The sequence below is a fragment of the Elephantulus edwardii genome, unplaced genomic scaffold, assembly GCF_000299155.1.
Source record: "Elephantulus edwardii isolate Elephantulus edwardi_28Jun2011 unplaced genomic scaffold, EleEdw1.0 scaffold00130, whole genome shotgun sequence".
Lineage (NCBI taxonomy): Eukaryota > Metazoa > Chordata > Mammalia > Macroscelidea > Macroscelididae > Elephantulus > Elephantulus edwardii.
The window spans coordinates 4,679,413-4,699,146 of NW_006399880.1; the positions used below are offsets into that span (position 1 = coordinate 4,679,413).

Sequence of the window (19,734 nt, forward strand, 5' to 3'; positions counted from 1 at the left end):
CATGTGTCCAAAGTAAGTGAAGCAGTGTCAAAATCCTAACCTCTAAGAATAATTTGGTTTTACCCTCTCCAAGACAGACCTATTTGTTTTCTTGGCAGTCTATGGTTCAAGACTCTTCTCTGGCACCACAACTCGAAAGCATCTATTCATCTTCTGTCATCTTTAGTCACTGTCCAACTCTCTGAAACATAACAAGTAATTGAGAAGACCATGGCCTGGATTAGGTGCACCTTTGTGTCCAGACTGACACTGTTGCTCTTCAGCACTCTGGAGAGGTCCATGACAGCAGATTTTCCCAATGCAATTTGTCTTTTGATTTCCTGACTGCTGTTGATTTGGATCCAAACAAGCTGTAATTGCTAATTTCAATCTCTTCTCCATCTATCATGGTGCTGCCAATTGGCCCATTGGTGAGAATCTTTGACTTCTTGATGTTGAGCTTCAATCTATATCGAAGACTACAGTCCTTGACCTTTTGCAGTAAGTGCTTCGAGTCTTTTTCAGTTTCAGCAAGCAAGGTGTGTCATCTGCATATCATAGGTTTTTGATGAGTCTTCCTCCATTCTTGATGCCACACTCCTCATAAAGCCCTGCTTCCCAAAAGATCTGTTCTTCAGATTGAAAAGGTAAGGGGACAGGATGCATTCCTGATGCACTCCTCTCCTATTTTGAACCACGCAATGTTTCCTTGCTCCGTTCTGAGGACTGCTTCTTGGTCCAAGCATACGTTTTGAATAAGCACAAACAAGTGTCCTGGGATTCCCATTTTCCTCAAGGTTAGCCCCAATTTGTTGTGATCCACATAGTCAAAAGTCTTTGCATAGTCAATGAAACACAGATAGACATTCTCTGGTACTCTCTGCTTTCTGCCAAGATCCATCTGACATTGGCAATAATGTCTCTAGTGCCACGACCTCTTGTAAATCCAGCTTGTATTTCTGGTAGTTCTCTGTCAATGTACTGTTCCAATTGTTTTTTGGATAATCTTCAGCAGGATTTTACTAGTGTGTGATATCAGTCATAGTCCCTTAATTGTGTAAATGGTTAAGAACCTAACAGTCATTGCTGTTATGTGTCATGGAGTCTTGTATGACCATAGCAATCCTATGACAACAGATCTGAACTCTGTTCTATCTTGTGCCATCTCTTCATCTCTGATACACTTGAGTCCACTGCTGCCATCACTATCAATCCATCTCATTGAGGGTCTTCCTCTCTTCTGCTGACCCTCTACTTTTCTAAGCATGATATTCCTTTCCAAGGAACAGCCCAAAATATGTATTATAATGTATATATTATGCATATATTTTAACATGTCCATAATATTTGAGATGAAGCTTTGCTATCTTTGCCTCTAAGGAGCACTCTGGCTGCATTTTCTTTAAGACATACCTGTTTGGTCTTTTTACAGTCCATGAGTCAGCACTCCTCCCCAAACCATAACTCAAAAGCGTCAATTCTTCTGTTATCCATATTCATTACCCAGCAAGTGTTTGAAAAGACAATAGCCTGAAACAGGTGCACTTCAGCCTTTAAACTGACATACTTTAAACTTGACATACTTCTCTTCCCCCCCCCCCCAGTACTTTGCACAGGTCTTTGACAGATTTTCCCATTGCAACACATCTTTGATTTCTTGACTGCTTGTGTTAAGGGTGCTGATTGTGACTTCAGTAAGACAAAACTGTTGACAATTTCAAGCTTTTCTCGATCTATCATGATGTTGTGTATTGGCCTGGTAGTAAGGAATTTTTGTCTTAATGTTGAGAATTAATCTATACTGAAGGCTTTAGTCTTTGATCTTCCACAGCGTTTCAAGTCCTCCTTACTTTGAGCAAGCAAGGCTGTGTCATCTGCACAATGGAGGTTATTGATGAGTCTTTCTCTGATCTTGACTGATGCCCTATTCTTCTGCAAGTCCAACTTCTCGAATAGTTTGTTAATGATACAGCCATGACACACACTTTTCTTTATTTTAAACCACATCGTGTTCCCTTGAACTGTTTGGACAACAGTTTCTTGGCATAAATATAGGTTAAATGTTCTGGGGTTTCTATTCTTTTCAATGTTAACCATAGTTTATTACAATTCACACAGTCAAATGTCTGTGTATAGGCAACATAAATTGGTGTTTTAGCATTCTCTGCTTTCTGTTAAGATCTATCTAACATCAGCAGTAATATCTCTAGGGCCATGGCCTCTTCTAAACTCAGCCTGAACTTCTGGAAGTTATGTCAATGTCTGTTCTAGCTGTTTTCAGAAGATCTTTAGAAATATTTTGCTTGTATATGATATTGTTTGATAATTTCCACATCCAATTGGATCACCTTTCTTGGGAATGGGAATAAATATTGATCTCTTCCAGTCAGGGGGCTAGGTAGCGGTCTTCTATATTTCCTTGCATAGACTGATGAGCACATCCAGGGGTGCATCTGTTAGTTGAAACATGCCAATTGGTATTCCATCATTTCTTGGGGCCTTATATTTTTGCCAATGCCTTCAATGCAGCTGGTACTTCTTCATTACTATTACCTCTTGTTCATATGGTACTTCCTATTTCAGCATCAACCAATGTCTGGTATAGTGACTTTGTATATTCCTTCCATCTTCTTATAATGCTTTCTTGATCATTCAAGAATTTGCCCATAGAATCTCTATGTATTGCAACTAAAGCTTGACTTTTTTCTTTCATATTTCAGCTTGAGAAATGCCGAGTGAGCTCTTTACTTTCTATTCTGACACCGGCTCTTTGCACATTCTGTTAAAAATACTGTGTCTTTGTGAAATGCCCTTTGAGATTTTTCTGTTCATCATTTCTACTTCTGCATCTCTTCTCTTTGTTTTGGCTTCTTGACCCTTTAGTACAACGTTCAGACTCTTCTGACATATGTGTTGGTCTTTTCTTTCTCCACTGCTTATGTAATGACCTTCTGCTGTCTTCATGGAGCATATTCTTGAGGTCCCCCCACAGTGCAAGTGGCCTTCTATCATCACTCAACATGCCAAAACAATTCTTGAGATGATTTTTTATTTCAGGTGGGATAGATGAGGGTCATAGTTTGGTTCTGTGGACTTTACTCTTTTTCAGCTTCAGTTTGAACTTACACAAGCAATTGGTGATCTGTTCCACTGTCAACACCTGGCTTAGTTTTGACTGTTGATATAGAGCTTCTCCAATGATTCTTTACACAGATTTAGTCAATCTGATTTCTGTGCAGTTCTGCCTGGGCTACTGGAAAGTTTGGCTTTTCAAACTTTCCCAGAAGTACCTCAAAGACAGGCTTGGTGATCTGCTGCTTAAAAACAGTCACAGCCTTGACCTCTGGACCACTGGAACACAGCCCAAAGCCTATGGAACAGTCATAATCTGCACACACAGAGCCAATCAAGACTGGGTGGACAGCAACTAACAACAGTAAAGAAATTGCATTTGGGGTTCTCTGTCTTATATTCCTACCCACATATTCCTGCCACCATGGTAGAAAAGCAAGGCAGAAACTGTTTGAGAAGATGGATTTTTATTTCTTAAAAAAAAAGAAAAATAAATAAATAAAATGAACACATTGGCTCTAGGATTTTCTGCTTGTTTTGTCTCTCCCTCCAAGAACAGAAGCAATACTGAAGGGAGAAAGTCTGACGTGTGAGTGGCTGGACAGGCTCGGGGAACGGCAAGTACAACTTGTCTCAACCCAAGCTGTTGTGTAGTAGGAACCATCTTCAAAGAAGGCCTGACATTCCTGGGATCTCCTTGGAGCCCTCACAGCTCTGTCTTCACCTTGTGCATCAAATCTTTTTGGTCAATCTTGTCTAGGTCCTGGTACCAGCGGTTGTACGCCAGCAGGGCCACATTCTTGGCAGCAACAGCCATTATCTCTACGGAGCTGGCTGCCCACTCCAGGGCATTGAGGTAGAAGAGCTGGTCATGGAGTGCGAACCTTGGGAGGGTGCTGCGGGAGCCATAGAGCGGGTGGGCCTGCCATTCAGCAGTCTGGACTGAGTAATAGGATCGGAAGAGGGTCTTCAGCTGGGTCCGAATGAGGGGCTTAGGGGACTGCACTCTCCAGACGGCTGCTTCCTGAGGCTGTTTCCGCCTGAAGTTGGTTGAGATGTTGACAGGACAGATGTTGTCCAGAGCACAGAAGAAGTTGGGGAAATCAGTAGTAAGGATGCTGGCAAAGGGGAAGAGTTTAGGGTCAGGGAAGCCGAAGTAGGAAGAGTTGAGGTATCCGTGGACCAAGGAGACAACGGTGGGCTGAAAAGTGCCTTGGATATCATCGATGGGTGGGCTGAAACCTTCGAAGGTGAGATTACGGCTGCTGTTGTCCAGGTGCAGGGGGCTGGCAATGATCACTATGTCATAGAAGTCAGAGCCATGGCCCCCCTCATTCTCATATCCGACCTGGTACAGAGCTTTCCCTTCTGGAAGAGACAAGAAATTACACAAGTCAACTTCTCCTTGCTTTCTGTCTACTGACCTCCCATGTGATACTTATACTGCCACCATGAGAGTGTAAGACCAGGCCACGCTGGCAGAAAGGGTGCAGCTGGGTCTGAAAGGTGATCCCCGTTTCTCAGGCAGCCGCAGGGGATAGCAGTGACTTGGAGTCAGGAGATTCGGCTCTTGTTCTGGTCTTGCTGCTGACTAGCTGGGGGGAGCCTGGCCAATGACATCATTCAGAGTTTGCTGCTGAAGTCTCAGGTTTCTGGCTCTGATGTTGAATAGGGACAACAGTGCCCTCTGGTGTCACACAGCAGTGCTGGGGTTCCCTGTTGTTTCCTCCCTTCATTCTTTCTTTCCCCCTCAAACTTCTAAAGATATTACAAATCAAGGTTCAGGGCCAGAGATGATGGGAGTGTGGACTTGTAGGAATGGAACGGCCATCCCTCTTGCTCTGTCCGCTCACCTGTACTATGCAGGATCACAGAGGTCACGGTGGCATGGATCACGTTGGCCTTGGTGAGCCTCAGCAAACCAGAACAAACCAGCTTGTTGCCTCCTTCTACAGACCACAGGCTGCCTTGAGCCCCAGCCAGTGACATGGCTCCTGGGTAAAAGAGGAAGCAAAGCTGGTATGTTCTTAAAACCACCAAACAGTGGGACCGGAGAGCCCAGCAGCTGCCCCTGGCCTCCCTTCCAGGGCAAAGTTCCTCTCGACTACAGGCAGCGAGAGGTAACAACCACACAAATATACTACTATGAATAAAAAAATTATTATGTTTAGTGATGAAGCTAGTCACAAAAGATCACATACTATTTGCCCCAGAAGAGGCAAATTCCAGAAGTAGGTTAGGAGTTACTTTGGGCTGAAGGGTTGAGAGAGGATTAGGGGCGAATGCCTTAATGGGATGGAGTGTCTTTTGGGGTGATGAAATGATTTAAATTGACTGTATGCTGGTTGTACAACTTGGCCCGTGTTCTAAGAACCACTGCACATATTAATTGGATCAATTGTACAATATGGGAATTACAGCTTAATGAAGCTGTATGGGGGGAAAATGCCATGGCAGTTACAAATAAGACACTAGAAGAATAAGCAGGGCAGCCACGCCGAGAGGACCTGAAGGGTGAGAGGACGTCAAGCAGGCCAGAAGACAGGGAAATGGTGTCTTGGAGACAAGGGAGGTGCTTATTAAATGCAAATCTTTTTATTCATTTATTCAACTTATTGAGTGTTTACTGTGATGGTCTTGTCACAGTTCTAAGTGGCTGAACAAGGAAACATTGATTCTTGCTCCTGTGAGGCTTACACTGTTGTGAGAAGAGATGAAAAAGTAAAGGTTGGCTAGAAAGTAATGTCTGGTGTGGGGAGAAAAAGAAAAGAAGCAGGTCAAGGACAGGAGGAGTGGTAAGGCCTAAATCAAACTGTAGTTAAGGAAGCTTCGATGAAAGGCAGCATCTGAGCAAAGACGTGATGGAGGAGCAAGAGTTTACTGGGACTAAGTCTGGGGAAGGGGGGTCGTGGTGGTTCAGTGTTAGCATTCTCACCTTCCATGCAAAAAACCTGGGTTCAATTCCTGGTCAATGCATCTCAGGAACAGCCCTCACCCATCTGTCAGAGGAGGGTGTTGCTATGATACTGAATCATCAGTAAGTGGTGTTTCCTGACTGAAATGGACCAGGAAGAACGGTCTGGTGTTGAACCTCTGAGAACCAGCTAATGATCTGGATCACAGTGTTCTCTTGTGCTCAGGGTTGCCTCAAGCCAGAATTAACAGTTTGGTTACTTTGGCAGGGAAGGACAGGGGAACACGCCTGGAATGTTCCAGACACAGTAAAAGGCCAGGGAGCTCAACTGATACGAACAAGCAAGCTAGGCGATGGGGACAAGATTGTGGAGGGTCTTGGAGGCCACTAGCAGGAATGAGTTGGGTGTTTACTTGAATGAAAGTGAAAGCCATTACTGTTCCATGCACAAGCAAGATACATGAGTGGCCTTGTTTTAACAAGAGCATTTGCCGATATGTTGCATAACAGTTTGAAAGGTTAAAGTAGAGGTGTAGGCAGAGCTGCCGGAGATCCTTAGTAGTCTGGATGACAGATGCTGGAGGCTTAGATCAGAAGGAAGTAGTGGTGAGAAGCAGTGGATTCTGGATCTACCCTGAAGTTAAAGCAGATGGACTTTCTGATGGACTCCATGTAAGATATGAGAGAAATATAGGAGGTAAGGTTTTGACTGCTGTAACACACAGGAAAGAAGTGTTTATCGACTAAGCTAGGGTAGAAAGACTGGGGGAGGGGCAGGTCTGAGGGGAAAGGCAGGGAGCTCGGTTTGGATGGACCAAATCTGTGATACCCATTGGACCTCCCAGTACAGGGGTGCTCGCTGACACAGGAGGCTGAGTTCCAGAAGGAGGTCTGGGGACCATTGTGAAGTCTTGAGGTTTCATGAGATTGCCAAGGGGGCTCATGCAGTTGAGAGGGGGCCAAGGACGTAGTGTGAGTGAAGAGAAGGAAGCAAATCAGAAGGCTGGGAGGAGGTCAGGGGGCACCTGTGCACTTCCTTGGTTTAATAAAATCCTACCTTCTAAGGCCCACAATAGTCTCCATCCCTTGGGGAAGATCTGCCCTAGCTCCTCCAAGCATATTTAGCTGTGACCCCTCTCAGTGGCCTGTGCTGGAGGACAGGGGGTTGTACATGGTCCCTGACACAGTAAGAAACTGGGAAGAGTAGGTCTTCCAGTGGATGGGTACCAAGGACCAGAGGCCTCATAGAGGCTACTTTGAAATCAAAGAATAGGATAACAGAGAATCATCTATCACACAGAAGGAAATACACACACACACACACACACACACACACACACACACGATAATTGGGCACCAGGTGGCTGACACACTCAGGAGCAGTGACCTGAGGTGAAGGAGGGTGAACACCAACTCATGATGATTTAAGAGGACTGATGTCAGCAGCAGATGAGCCTAGGGCAACAAAGTGCTCAGGTGACGAGCTGGATAGGTGTGATATTGGGGACCCCAGCTTGTCCTAAGCACACAAGTAGGCTGAGGGTGACAGGTAGAGAGTAGTGGCTTACCAGCAAAAGCAGGCATTGCCGCCGACTGGCCATAGCTGGCCCTTAGGACGGCAGAGACCACGTCATCGATGAAGCGCTGTGTGACGCCCACCTGGAGCAGGGACTCAGCCACGGACCGCTGGGTCATATTGACGAAGGCGGACTCCCCCAGAGAGTAGAGCAGCTCCTCCACACCTGAGAAGGCGTAGCCGTGGGCCTGGTACTTATAGATCCTGGGAGACACACAGAGCTGGAGCTATGTGCAGGAAGGCTGGGCCCCTATATTATGGGAAACCTGTTAGGATTCTGCCACCTCTTCTGCATGCAGAGGGGAAAAGGGAGGTGCTGGCTGGCATCCTCTGGCTGTGGTGGTGCAGAGGTAAGGAAGAACATGGCTCTGCTAGAATTGGCTTCCTATCTGGCCCTGTGGAATGGCAAGTACCTCACCTCTCTGAGCCACGGCCTGCCTGCAGCTGTCCTGAGCCTCACACTTGCTAAGACTACAGGCACTGGAAAAGGCTGGCACATCCTTTCTCCAATAGTTTCAACTCTGCCTTGGCTTTTAGGATCATGGGACCTGATGATAGCCGTCTCACACTAATATTGTCACATTCTTTCTTAAACCAATCTGTCCTCTCTGTGGGTCCAACAGGTCTTCTACTCATTCTCTGAATCTCATCCCTCCCTAACTCACTCAACCTCGGAGGCTGGCACTTGTCTTGGCACCGTGGGCCAATGGACTCCCGATTGGCTGACCTTTGGGGTGCTGCCTATTCTGGGTCTGCTTTGCACATATGTTGTGTTTGAGCTGTGAACAGGACACTCAGGTGGAGAAATCTAGAAAGTGGTTAAAACGCAGGTCTGCAAGCTAAAGAGAAACTGGCGCTTGAGAGGAAGGAGTTATTTTCCACAAGTGGAAGATGTGAGCATTTTAAGTCTAGTTAAAATTGACAAGGGAGAGAAATATACTAAAGCAGAAAAAAATGAGCTCAGGGATAGAATCTTTAGGGGTATCTGGAGAAGAAAGGAAGAGTCATACAAAGAATGCTGTTAGGCCCCATCGAGTGGAGTACAATTCAGAGCAACCCTAGAAACACTAGACCTGAACCTGTCCTATGCTGCGCCATCCACGTTGTCCCTGACACACTTGAGCCCATCACTGCAGGCACTGGGTCAAACTATCTCAGCAAAGGCCTTCTCTTTCCCTGATGGGGGTGGGGGGTTGGAAGAATGTACAGAAGTGCTGGAAACTATGGAAGGAGGGTGGAGGTCATGTTTGAGTGTTTGACACTGAACAGAAAGAAGAAGACGCTGAGAGAGAAGCTTCTGTATACCCAGGAAACAATCAGAACCATGGGGTGGGACTATTAACAAAAAATGGGGTGAAGAGCTTGGTAAGTGATGGGACATAGTGCCAACAGCTGGCTTAACCTTGCTATTTGGATATGATGACTACATGGCTGAGGTCCCTGGAGGAGAGCAGTGTTAAGGAAAGGCAACTGTGCTATGTGAAAAGACCAGGGTACAACAACAGAATTGTACGAGGTACAACCTGGTGGTCTGCAGGCTGCATCTGGTTTCACATGTGTCTCATTCGGCTTGCAAAGACGAATGCACTTACCCACACTGAAAAACTGGGAGCTTTCACATGCAAATCTGGACTTCTAGTTCTTCTGAAAGACTCGAGCTATTCTCTGAGGTTGATATTCCTGCATCATCACAGATGGTTATATTGGTCCCTGTAATTGGTCTGTTTTTCAGGGGACCCTGATCGTCACTCTTCCCCCTTCTCTCTCGTCTAAGCTTCTTCACTTGTTAATGCTTCAGTTCAGCAACTGGGTTTATAAGCCACACCTCCATCAGGTTAACAGAGGAAAAGAATATGCCAGAGTGACAAAATCTGATAGTCCCTACTCTAGATAAGTCCTCTCCTCATGCTGAGAGCTTGCTGTGGGCCTGCCCAGGGATTATGCTGGGCTCTCACCTCATGAACTTCTCCATGACCTCCTCCACCCACATCTGCAGCCTCAGGAAGCTGATGCCGTAGTGCCACCAGAGGCGGAAGAGGTTCAGCAGATACCAGTCGGTCTCCTCCAGCACGAAATGCTCCCCGCCAAAGATGGCGCTCCTGCCCACCACCTCGCGCCGGTGCCTCAGTCCTGAGGAGACATGAGGAACCACTCAAGTTTCTGTCAAAAGTTCCCCCACTCCAGATACCTGGCAAGACCTTCCTGTTGAAACTCGGGTCTTCCTATAGGATGCAAGTGGACTGATTCCATGAAAGAAAACACATTTCTACATGGTTCATCTGTGCTGCTTATTTATAAATAGTAAACAAATACACTGGGAAAATATTTGCTTTGCTATTTGTTACAGAAATGAAAATGAAAATAATAGTACTGTTCTATAGTTTTTCAACAGTGATCCACTTATCCGTGAGTAAGGGAAATTCAAGTGCCATCCCAGAATTCCAAGGTTTGCTTTGAGGAGGCCCTGGTCACCAAGACTAAAAGGGAGAGACTTACAGTTCCACCCAACTGTGCACCCTGCATGATAAACAGAGCAGGGCTCATGCCATCCCATGTCAACCTCTACCAGCCTTGGATGAGGCAGATGTCACACTACTCCCAAGTAAATATAGGAAAAGCAAAGCTGAGAGGGTATATGACTATGACTTGCTCCAAATCACAGATCTTTTCTGTTTGTTTGTTTGTTTCTTTCCCTTCCTGAGCTACTAAGTTCCCTTGCCCAGAGACAATCATGAAGTCTACTTCTAGAGCATCTTTTCAGGGGTATTTTGTATACACGCTCATAAATACATACATACAGATACACACATAAAATTTTTCTCTTTCTACTCCTATGTACCATAAATGCTATTTTATACCTTCAGAATACTACACTGTGTCTCAGGGATTGTTCTGTATCTGGATTTAAAGGGTGTCCTCATTCTCGCTGCAGAATGGTCTACTGTATGATATTCCATAATTTCTTTAACTCCAGTCTCCATGGGATGGGCAAATAGGATATTTTCAATTTTCAGCTATTAGAAACAATGCTGTTATGCATAATCTTAGAAAAATACCACTTTGCATAAGTGCTAGTGTATTTGTGGGGCTGCTTCTGAGAAGTGCAATTTCTGGGTCAAATTGTGTGCATATACGTAGATCTGAAAGATGTTCTGGGGTTTGAATCCCAGCTTCTCACTTACTAACTGCATGGCCTTGGCCAAGGTATGCACATTTTCTGAGCCTCATTTCCCTTAGTGGGGAATAACTTCCACACTGAGGACTGTAAGGAAGATAAGCGGTAATGGCCATATACCAGCTAAAAGGGTGCCAGTTATCTGGCCAGCAGGTGGCATATAAAAGCCACATGGTATAATGCTATTGAAAGGGAAAGAAACTAGTCTGGGAATCAAATCTGGGTTCTAATCCCAGGTCTGCAACTAACTCACTGTGCGACCTCAGGCAAGTTCTTTTCCCTCTCTGGTCTCAGCTTGCTCCACCTGTAAAATGAGGAGATTGGACTACATGACCTTCTGGCTGTGGCCATCCAGGCGGTCTGGCAACAGGCTGCTATCAGCCCCAAGGAGCAGGGCACTGGGGCCTGGACCACACACTCACCCAGCAGCTTGACAAAGTCCTGCATGTGCAGGCTCAGAGAGTGGAAGGAGGCGGCCCCGCTCTCGTAGTGCTGCTTGTTGACGGAGATGGTGGCCAGGCGGCCGCCCACGGTGCCCTGTTCATACACATCGATCTGCACTCGGGGTCCAAAGTGCTGCTGGAGGAAATGGGCCACGGCAGAGCCCCCGATTCCAGCTCCTATCACAGCTGTCAACAGGCCCAGGAGGAAAGAGAGATGATGGAAGTTAAGAGACTGGGGGTGACATCCAAGTTATCCTCACCTGGTGAACATTCATCTCACAGGCTTACAATTATTTAGAAAGAGATCTGCAGACTGAGGTTTTGAGCAACTGAATTTTCCATAATAAATTACAAAGGCTAACTTAAAATGGCTCCTTCTATAACCCTCACTTTATAAAGAGAAACCTGAGCAGCAAATGAGCAGAAAAGAACCTCAAAATTCAAGATAGTCAGTTGAAGAGAACAGATTCCGTTTTACACAAAACTCACTAAATAAAGCCCATGTTTGTTTTTTTTATCGCGATCTGGTACAAACTTTGTTTCCGGTCAGTACTCTTTGATGGGTCACTTTGGAAACCTCTTCTTCACCCTACCCCCCTCACACTACCCTAAACACGTGCAAAAGCCAACAAGGCACCAAACCCATGGACTGAGTCAGTTCTGACTCATGATGACCCCGTGTGTTAGAACCCAGCTGAATTACACTGGTTTCCTTGGCTGTAGTCTCTATGGAAGCAGCTGTCTAGGTGTTTCTTCCTCAGTGCTGCAGTGCAAACTGATAAGGAGCTGAGAGCAAACCATTTGCGCCAGCCTGGGATATCTCACACTCCTTCATCCAAGGGTCAGCAAACTAGATGACCAAGTCCAGAGGCCAAATCCAGCCAGATGCCTGCTTTTCTTAAGTCTTACTAGAACACAGCTGTGGCTTTCCTTGTACTTACTCTTTATGGGAACATCACTGCTGGGCAAAGGGCAGCTGTGACAGAGACTGGATGGCCTGCAAAGCTGCAACTATTAACTGTCTAGGCCTTTACAGAAAAGAAAAAAGGAACTCTGACAGTGCTGTGATTACACGGTGTGCTGTCACTGAGAGAGCCAGTGATTCGAATCCACCAGCTCCTCTGAGAGAAACAGATGAGCAGTTTTCTCTCTTAAAGAAACCAAACTGAAGGTTGAAAACTCCTATAAGCTAGACTAAATGTCATAGCAGTAGGTGTGATTTTGATTAAAGAAAAAGTCTGCTAACCACTTGGCTAGTCCAACATAGCACCTGACGTTGAAATAATGTCTACATCTGTGTGGGCCAAGGCTGGAACATATTCTGGGATGGGCTGTGCACTACCTTTTTGGCAGTCTATCAGAATATGGACTCTTCTTATGAAGTTTCAGCTTGTTGGGGGTCTTCTCTGAGTTCTAGTCACTGTCCTCCCTTTCTGTTCCCTGAAAACTTGGTTGTTATGCCACACCTGATGAAAATTAGGACTTAACCTATTGCCCTGGGAAAATCTGTTGCCAAGGACCTATGCAAAGTGCTAAGGCGTACTGATGTCAGTTTAAAGACTAAGGTGCACCTCATCCAACCCATGGTCTTTTCAATGGCTTGCTATGCATCTGACAGTTGGACAATGGCTAAGAATGACAGAATAATCAATGACTTCGAGTTGTGGTACTGGGGAAGAGTACTGAATAGTCCATGGACTGCCAAAAGAGTAAACACATCCTGGGAAAACTGCAACCAGGGTGCTCCTTAGAGGTGAGAATGACAAACCTCACATACTTTGGACATGTTGCTAGAAGGGACCAGTCCTTGGAAAAGGACACTATGCTTGGAAAGGTGGAAAGTCAGAGAAAGGTAAGAAGACCTTTAACAAGGTGGACTGAAATGGTGACTTAAACAATGTACTGGAATATGTAAGAGGTGGCAGGACGGCACAGGGCAGCACAAAGTTCAGATGAGCTGTTTAGGTTGACTGGCAGCACTCTAACAGTAACACTGTCATCCAACTCACTGATTAGAGCACCTCAACGGACAGGATTCTGACCCTCAGCTCTGAGAACCAGTGCATGCACAATTAATTGTTGTTGTTAAGTGTCGCCAAGTCACAGCCAACTCACTCATAGTGACTCTATGAACAAAAGTCCTCGACACTTGTGTGACTTTCATCCTTGCTCCAGATTCATAGGGTTTCCAGAAGCAAGCTATTTACGGAAGTGGATGCCACTCCTGCTTCCAAGCTTGTTTTAAACAGCGAGCACCACCAAACACTGTCCACCGTGGATAACCATTATTGCATTTGACACGTCGGTGTCACAGTGTTTGGCTTCACAGCGGCCACAAGTTAACCTCTGTACAGCAAGTGGACATTCCAGGGCTATATGACCTAGAAGAAGGTTTCACCAAAAACAATTAAAAACAGGCCTTAGGGCCACGGATTAGAGTCACCCACCTTTGGCTTGGTAGCATCACTTTCGGTCCACTAGGCCAACTGGTCTCTATGTTGTTAAGTGCTGTCGAGTCCTAGGTGACTCATAGTGACCCCACTGTGTGACTTTCATCCTTCTTGCTCCAGGTTCATAGGGTTTCTGGAGGCAAGCTATTTATGGAAGTGGATGCCACTCCTGCTTCCAAGGCACAATTAATTACTAAACATTAATACTTAAAGGTGCTATGGGCAGAATATTGAATGACCTAAGCATCATCAAGAGAAGTAGGAAGGAATATACAGTCGCTACACCAAATTGTTCTGTGTTTGGCTGACACAGAACAATTTCAGAACAATTTCATGAAATGGCATAAGATCAAAAAGCAATGGTAATAAAAGAGGAAGTTCAAGTTGCTCTGAAGGAACTTGCAAAGAACAAGGCCCCATGAATTGATGGAATACCAAGTGACACATTTCAACAAACAGATGCTGCCTTGGATGCACTCACCAGGTTGTGCCAAGAAAGCTGGAGGACAGCTACCTGACTAACTGACTGGAAGAGATGCAGATTTATCCCCATTTCTAAAAAAGGTGATCCAACAGAGTAAGGAAATTACAGAACATTATCACTAATATCATAGGCAAGTCTTGCTGAGGATGATCTAAAAACGACTACAATAGTACAAGGAGAACTGCCAGAAATACAAATTGGGTTTAGAAGAGGCCATGGCTTTAAAATATCATTGCTGATTTCAGATAAATCATTTCTGAAACTAGAGAGTACCAGAATTATGTTTACTTTTGTTTTATCAACATTGCCAACACATTTGACTATGTAGATCACAAAACAATTATGGCTAACATTAAGAAGAATGGGAATCCCAGAACACTTGACCTTGCTCATGCAAAATCTTTACCTAGACCAGGAAGCTGTTGTCCAAACAGAGCAAGGGAGCAGCACTGCATGGTTCAAAATCAAGAAAGTACAACAGAGATGTACTTTACCATACCTTTCCAATCTATAGATCATTCGGGAGGCTGGCATCAGGCTTGGAGGAAGACTCATCAGCAACCTGTGTTCTACAGACGACACAACCTTGCTCGCTGAAGCTGAGGACTTGAAGCATTTGCTGCTGAATATCAAGAACTGTAGTCTTCAATATGACTGCATCTCAACATCAAGAAAATGATTCTGATCACTGGGCCAATTGACAGCATCATGATAGATGGAGAAGAGATTGAGGTTGTTAACAATTTCATCTTGCTCAGATTCATAATTAACAATCTTGGCACCAGCAGTCAGGAAATAAAAGACAAGTTGCTTTAGGAAAGTCTGCTGTCAGGGACCTCTCCAGAGTGCTTAAGATCAATGATGTCAGTCTAGAGACTGAGGTGCACCTGATCCAGGCATTACTTGCTATGCATCTGAGAGCTAGACAATGACAAGGATGACAAAATAAGAAACAATGCCTTTGAGTTGTGGTGCTACAAAAGAATACCGAATATACTATGGTCTGCCAAGAGAACAAATAGGTCTGTCCTGGAGAGGGTGAAACCAAGTTGCTCCTTAGAGGCTAGGATTTTGAAACACTGTCTCACATACTGTGGCCACATTGCCAGAAGAAGGGGCCAGTCGTTGGAGAAGGACATCATGCTTGGAAGGGTGGAGGGTCAGAGCAGGAGAGGAAGACCTTGGATGAGATGGTTTGACACAGTGACTGTGGCAATGGGCAAATGTATCACAAACAGTAAGTTTGACAGGATAGGGCAGGGTTCTGGGTACTGTTCACAGACTCACTATGAGCTGTAGTAGACTTGAAAGCACATAACAGCCCCAAGAATTTTAAAGAACAGAAAACCATCCATGAGACAACTGAGAGACGATTACTGTGTCCACAATTAGTATTTACCACGATTCTGAGACACAGCATTTTCCTTAGCTGAGAGTCTAGTAACCCAGTTTAAAGAGAAAATGAGCTAAGTCTGGTTTTGTCTGAATGGGCCCACAATATGCCAGAGACCAGCAAATCATTGAGTAGTGACAGCTTTGTGATCTGGCCTTCATCTATTTATCTCACACCTTTACCACCCCCAGCACTTCACCTTTTCACTGACTCCACCTGAGATGAGTCAGATGGTCTTGTGTACTTGCCCTGACCACACCCTACTCAAATGGTTTGTTCAAGCAAATCCCTGCAAGCACGACAGCTCTCAATCCTGGTCGCGGTGGAGCTCAGGAAGTGCCTGATGAATACTAAAAGGATAAGCCACTTTCTCCATCTCATCACTGACAAAGCCATTTATTTCCAAGAATGTCCTTAAACTGCTGTCTGGCTACTTTTACTAATGTATGTATGAGAGTACAACTCCTCCGCACACAAATAAAACCTAAAAGAAAAAAACCCCAACAAAAAGTAAAACACTGGTGGGGAGAAAAGTGCAATAATGAATGAATGGAATTCAGGAATTCAGGAAGGAAGGAAGGAAGGAATTCAGGAAGGAAGGAAGGAAGGAATTCAGGAATTCAGGAAGGAAGGAAGGAACAAATAAATAAAAGTACACCACCAAGAACACTCGAGCTCATCACTGTCAAGTCAGAACAGGCTCACAGCTCAAAACCCAGTGGGTTTTTGAGGCTGTAAATTACATGAAGGAAATGGTCCATCTTTCTAGAGAGGTGTTATCTTTGGGTTAGCAATGAAATTACCAAAAGACTATAGGAATATGCCAAAGATCTCAAACAAGAGTCATAAATAAAGTAATTCCTGCCCCCACCCCAAAGAAGCTGAGATCACAAAGCCTGAAAGAAGTTTTCAGTTCAGTGTGCACTGGCCCATTCAACATGTCTGATACCCACTATGATCCTGGGGAACAAAGGTGGCTTAAATAGTGCTTCTGTTTCCCAGGAATGCACACAGGATGTGGGCGACTTGTGCAATTTACCTATGACAATCTGTGATGGAGTTCAGTAGCAGAGCCCCAGGGAATCCTGAAAATTAATTAATTCTGCCTAAAATTGTGTAAGGACAAAGGTTTCACAGGAAGTAACATCTGAACAAGACTCTGATGGACACTATGTCTTTTGCCAGTGAGAAGAAACATATTCTCCACAGAGAACCACAGGAGCAAGGGAAGCATGCAGAGTTAACTGTGGGTCGGCATCAAGGGCCTGGATGTTATAATTCAGTTGTTCAGACCTGATTGTGCAGGAGCCCAAAGTTCAAAATCCCCCTCACAGGAAGCTTCTAATTTTTGTCATGTTGTTAGGTGCTGCTGAAGTCGAGTACAGCTCACCAAGGCCCACTGACAATGGATCTGAACTCTGCCCTATCCTGTGCCATCATCATCGTCAATGATGTACTTGACCCATCCCTGTAGTCATTTTGTCAATTAATCTTGTTGAGAGCCTTCCTCTCTTTCACTGACCCTCCACTTTTTCAAGCATGATGTCCCTTTCCATACAAGGGCCCTTTCTAACAACATGCCCAAAGTATGAGACAAAGTTTTGCCACTCTTGCCTCTAAGAAGCACTCTGATTGTACTTTGTCTAAGGCATACTTGTTTGTTTTTTGGCAGTTGATGAGATGTCCAACATCACGATCAAAGGCATTGATTCTTTTTCTGTCATCCTTCTTTACTGAATTCTTTTTCCATACCTATTCAATCCATATGCTGAGCAAAACATTCAAACTGAACTTCATGAAGAAGAATGTGGCATCAGGATAGGAGGAAGACTGATTAACAACCTACATTAAGCAGGTGACATAACCTTCCTTGGTTGTGAGGAGAACGTGAAGCCCTTGCTGCAGAAGATCAAAAACTACAGACTTCAATATGGATTCTCTCTTAACATCAAGGAAAAAAAAATCATTACCACTTGGCCAACAGGCAACATCATGATAGACGGAGAAAAACCTAAAATTGTCAATTATCTCATCTTACTTGGGCTCACAATTCACATTCTTGGTACCAACAGTAAATAAATCAAAAGATGTATTACACTGGAAAAGTCTGCTGTCAAGAACCTCTCTGAAGTTCTAAGGAGCAATGAAGTTTCCACTGTGGATAGAGTCCAAACCAAAAATAAAGAACAGAGGCTGAGGAAAATCAAGAAAGCTAAAGGGCAGCTTACCATTGCTAAGTGCCCTGCCCTGGGTGACTCCGGGTGAGGTGCGAGGCCAGCTGGAATGAGGCTGTAAGTCCAGCGTTACCAATGAAAATTCTGTTGGGAGGAGGTCCTGCACGTCTATTGATGGTAAAGGTAAAGGTTCCTGTCCTAAAGTCTGTTCCCATAGGTCAGGGGTAAAACTGGACTCCTGCACAGTCTCTGCCAGAGACAAGTAAAACATTAATGACTCCTAGCCTTCAAAGCCTCACTCTAAAATCAACATCCATGGAAGTAGCAGTCAGCAAGTCAAATGGCAGCACTGGGAAAATCTGCTGCAAAAGACCTCTTTAACATGTAAAATAGCAACAATGTGACTTAGAAGACTAAGGTGTGTCTGACACAAGTAATAGTATGTTCAACTGCCTCCTGTATGGGAGTGCTGCACAGTGGATAAGCAAGACTGAAGAACTGATGCCCTTGTACTACGGTGCTGCTGAGGAATACGGAACATACTACGGACAGCCACGATGTCTTGGGTGGACAGACAGTTAGCTGCTCTTTAGAAGCAGATGGTGAAACATGGTCTCACACACTTTGAATATATTACCAGGTAGGTCTTAGTCCTTGGAGAAGAATATCACACTTGGTAAAGCAGAGGATCATCAAAAAAGAGTAGACTTTCAATGAGCTGATCTGACACAGTGACTGCAACAATGGGCTAAAACACAAATATGAAGATATTGATGGCAAAGAACTAACTGTGCAGTGTTTCATTCTGTTGCAAATAGGGCCCCATGAGTCTGAACCAACTCAAGAGTACCTGACAACAGTATGAAGTATTAGATGGAGTACCCTGATTTATGCAATACACATTGAAATATATCAAAATAAGTCAGATCAGATGGATTAAAAAAAAAACATGAAGACGTGATATATGACATGAGAATAACTTGCTAATGGTAGTGACGAACACTGTAAAGAGCTTTTAACTTCGCTGCACATTTGAAATTTTAAAAATAAGTTACTGGCAAAACCACACCACTAAGAAACAAAATGATAAAATGATTATATTTCCCACTGTCATTCTGCAAATCTTTCTTCCACAGCCCTACCTCAGGTTGTGTCTCTGGTTCAGACTCTCTCTTACTCTTCAGAGGAGTCAGTTTACTGCTTTGAGGAAGTGCTCCTGAGTTCTCAAAGCCTTAGGTAAAGCACCTCTCTTGGTATTCAGGGTACTTTCTGGGTCACACCATGCAACTCCCTGTACTCAATCACCCATCCCAGGGTCGAACTATGGAATGTTATGCTTGTTATACAGTTGATTTTCAATAAAGCTTTGTGAAAGATATCGCCCAGACTCTGTCCTCTCTGCCACTGGCACCAACTAAGCTGCCTGATCATATTGCAAGCCGCATATGATCAATACATGAAACCTATGGCCGGTCCTACCTTTTCCTGGAAAAGTCCCTTTTCCGTCCCAGGTGGATCTCTGCACATCCCCATGCCTCCCGTTCCAGCTTCCCTCCCCTAACCTCACCCCCAATTCTCTCCCTCTTCCCCACTCACCGAGCTCCCTCCCGAGAACCCCTCCCACGCCCAGCTGCCCTCCCCTTCCCCCACTCAGCTGCTTCTGGCTGAGAATCCTTTTTCTGCCCAGCCCTCCCAGCAAATTCCATCCCTTCTTTCCCGCACCGATTTTGCCGGGCGGGGCGTCCCCGCCTGCAGCAGCAGCAGCAGCGGCAAGAAGCGCGACCAGGACGGCGAGCAGCCCTGCAGCGCGGGCCATGGCGGGAGGTGAGTGGGTAGGCTGGCCAGAGCTCGCGCTCGCTGGTTGGCAATCAGCTCACCGCCCCGCCCCGGGGTCCCGTTCCGCCTTCCAGACTCTCAACTCGCAGCCTCTCATTGGACGAGCAGCCGTCCCTCTCCGTAACGGCGTCTTCATTAGCTACATCTCTCGCCGGGAAGGATTTATCATTGGCAGCTTCTTCGTCCCGCCTCCTGGATACAGGCTCTTCATTGGCTAGCTTGTCTTAGCTCCGGTGCA

At 45.1% G+C, this 19,734-nt stretch overlaps 1 protein-coding gene across 1 annotated transcript; it reads right to left on the reverse strand.

Moving 5' to 3' along the window:
- Nucleotides 1-3,757: 3,757 nt before the first annotated feature.
- PCYOX1L (prenylcysteine oxidase 1 like) lies at nucleotides 3,758-19,476 on the reverse strand. The gene is made up of 6 exons (XM_006893712.1): nucleotides 19,383-19,476; nucleotides 11,139-11,345; nucleotides 9,497-9,671; nucleotides 7,534-7,745; nucleotides 4,905-5,045; nucleotides 3,758-4,419 (listed from the first exon to the last, which is right to left on the reverse strand). The coding sequence occupies exons 1-6, from the start codon at nucleotides 19,474-19,476 to the stop codon at nucleotides 3,758-3,760; spliced, it is 1,491 nt and encodes a 496-aa protein (XP_006893774.1).
- Between the last annotated feature and the right edge of the window lie 258 nt (nucleotides 19,477-19,734).